Source organism: Austrofundulus limnaeus, unplaced genomic scaffold, assembly GCF_001266775.1.
Source record: "Austrofundulus limnaeus strain Quisiro unplaced genomic scaffold, Austrofundulus_limnaeus-1.0 Scaffold7, whole genome shotgun sequence".
Lineage (NCBI taxonomy): Eukaryota > Metazoa > Chordata > Actinopteri > Cyprinodontiformes > Rivulidae > Austrofundulus > Austrofundulus limnaeus.
This window is the reverse complement of record NW_013952409.1, coordinates 2,353,726-2,355,392: the sequence shown is the minus strand read 5'-3', so window position 1 is coordinate 2,355,392 and position 1,667 is coordinate 2,353,726. Positions and strand designations below refer to the sequence as shown.

At 43.8% G+C, this 1,667-nt stretch overlaps 1 protein-coding gene across 1 annotated transcript in view; it reads right to left on the bottom strand.

The window, feature by feature from the left end:
- etv4 (ETS variant transcription factor 4) overlaps positions 1-1,394 on the bottom strand; it is a gene marked incomplete in the record, with an annotated part of 48,870 nt that extends 47,476 nt beyond the window's left edge. Inside the window, 3 exon segments of the mRNA XM_014032819.1 lie at positions 490-537; positions 619-709; positions 1,172-1,394. Of these exon segments, the coding sequence (XP_013888273.1) occupies positions 490-537; positions 619-709; positions 1,172-1,228 (196 nt within the window).
- Between the last annotated feature and the right edge of the window lie 273 nt (positions 1,395-1,667).

The following is a 1,667-nucleotide window of genomic DNA, read 5'->3' as shown; positions in this document are numbered from 1 at the left end:
CAATCAGTGACGAACAGTGTTCTGACGTCGCATTGTGGTGTCAGCTGGGGCCGCTTGGAACCACAACGAAGTAGGTACTAAAAAAAAGTGTCRGTTCCACGGATCTGGTCTAAGGGAAACGGCTTGGAAGCGTACCGAACCGTACCGACACTACACTAAGTGGCACTAGTGGAAAAGGGGCTTTATATCTGTTATCCAACCCCTAACACCATCATCCATCCATCACTGTGCATGAGGTGGGCTCACAAATCCATCACAGGGCCATACGGAAACTTGYATGTATTTCTACACATTCACGCACAAATTACGCATTCAAAAGTGTTTTGTTTACATTCAGCGCATACCTGCGTTTCACACGCACATCAGCACATCCAGAAAACTCCTGGAGTAAACTTAATTCATTCAGCTCAGAATCACCTTTTAATGAGCACCCCCCCCCCCCCCAAAAGGAAAAAGGTAAAATAAAATCCCAGTTTAAGGAAGTCTCACCTTCTGTGAGCCACGTCTCTTGAAGTTGGCTTAAATCCTGGAAGAGATCTGAGCAGAAGTGAAAAAGAAAAACTTGTCATTCCTCTGCATCATGTAAAGCAGCTCAAGTCTTTTTTTTTTTTTAGTTACCTTCAGATTCCTGAGGGGGTAATTCTGTGTCCACGAATTTCCTTTTTGCTGCCATCAACAGTCTATTTAGGGGCCCATTTCCCTGCGACTTCTGCAAAAACCATATTTGTTAAGAGGAGAGTCAGACTCCATCAGTGTCCAAACAATCCTGCATGGCAATTAGGGCTACTTATCCAGAAAATATGAACAAATAACGAATACAGTAAAGATACTGATTGATAAATTAGTGTGATGCTCGCAGAAAACCAGATTTTAGTCGTGGAGGAGAACTGAAGTGACCAGAAACCCGCCGATAAACAGCTTTAACTACATGCAGAGCGACCGGATTCAACTTTTAAATCATTTTTCATCTAGATTTATTTTTTATTTTTTTAGGAGGAGACATTTGGAGCGAGCTGAGAAACACTTTTCTCTCGCGCAGCTGCCGTTTTTCCAAACCCAACTCGTGCAGAATCCGCGACGCGCACACAAACAAAAAACCAGAAAGAAAGTGGGGGGTAAAAAAAAATACCAAAAACAAGACAAAAACTCGAACAAGTAGATCCATACGTACATTTGTTAAAGGGTAAGGCACTTGTTGGTCCAAATATCCGTCCATCTTATAATCCATCCGCTAAGCGCTCGTGCTCATTTGGGCTGAGTGGGTCCACGCACGCAGCCTGCAGAGGAGAGCCTGTTTGTGAATGGAGCTGCGTGCATAATGAGCTCCATTCACAAAAAACATCCCGACGGGAAGTGATTACCCAGCAGGCTGCGCTTCTGTCCAAACCTCACCTCTGATTTTTTTTTTCTGACAGGCCGAGCACCCCCCCCCCCACACACACACATTGACGTGTCGACTGATGGGGTTAATTCTAACTGTGTTTTTTTGAAATTTGCACACACGCTGCAAGTTTTAAATCAATGCAATGTTTTGAAGATGAACAAAGCTATCCAATAATGCTCACAGCACAAGTTGTGAACCAGTCTCAGCTACTACCACACCCATTTTCACTGCAATATTTGCAAAGGTGGTTGAGTTATAGCCATGTTTGTGCTTCCACAGGTCA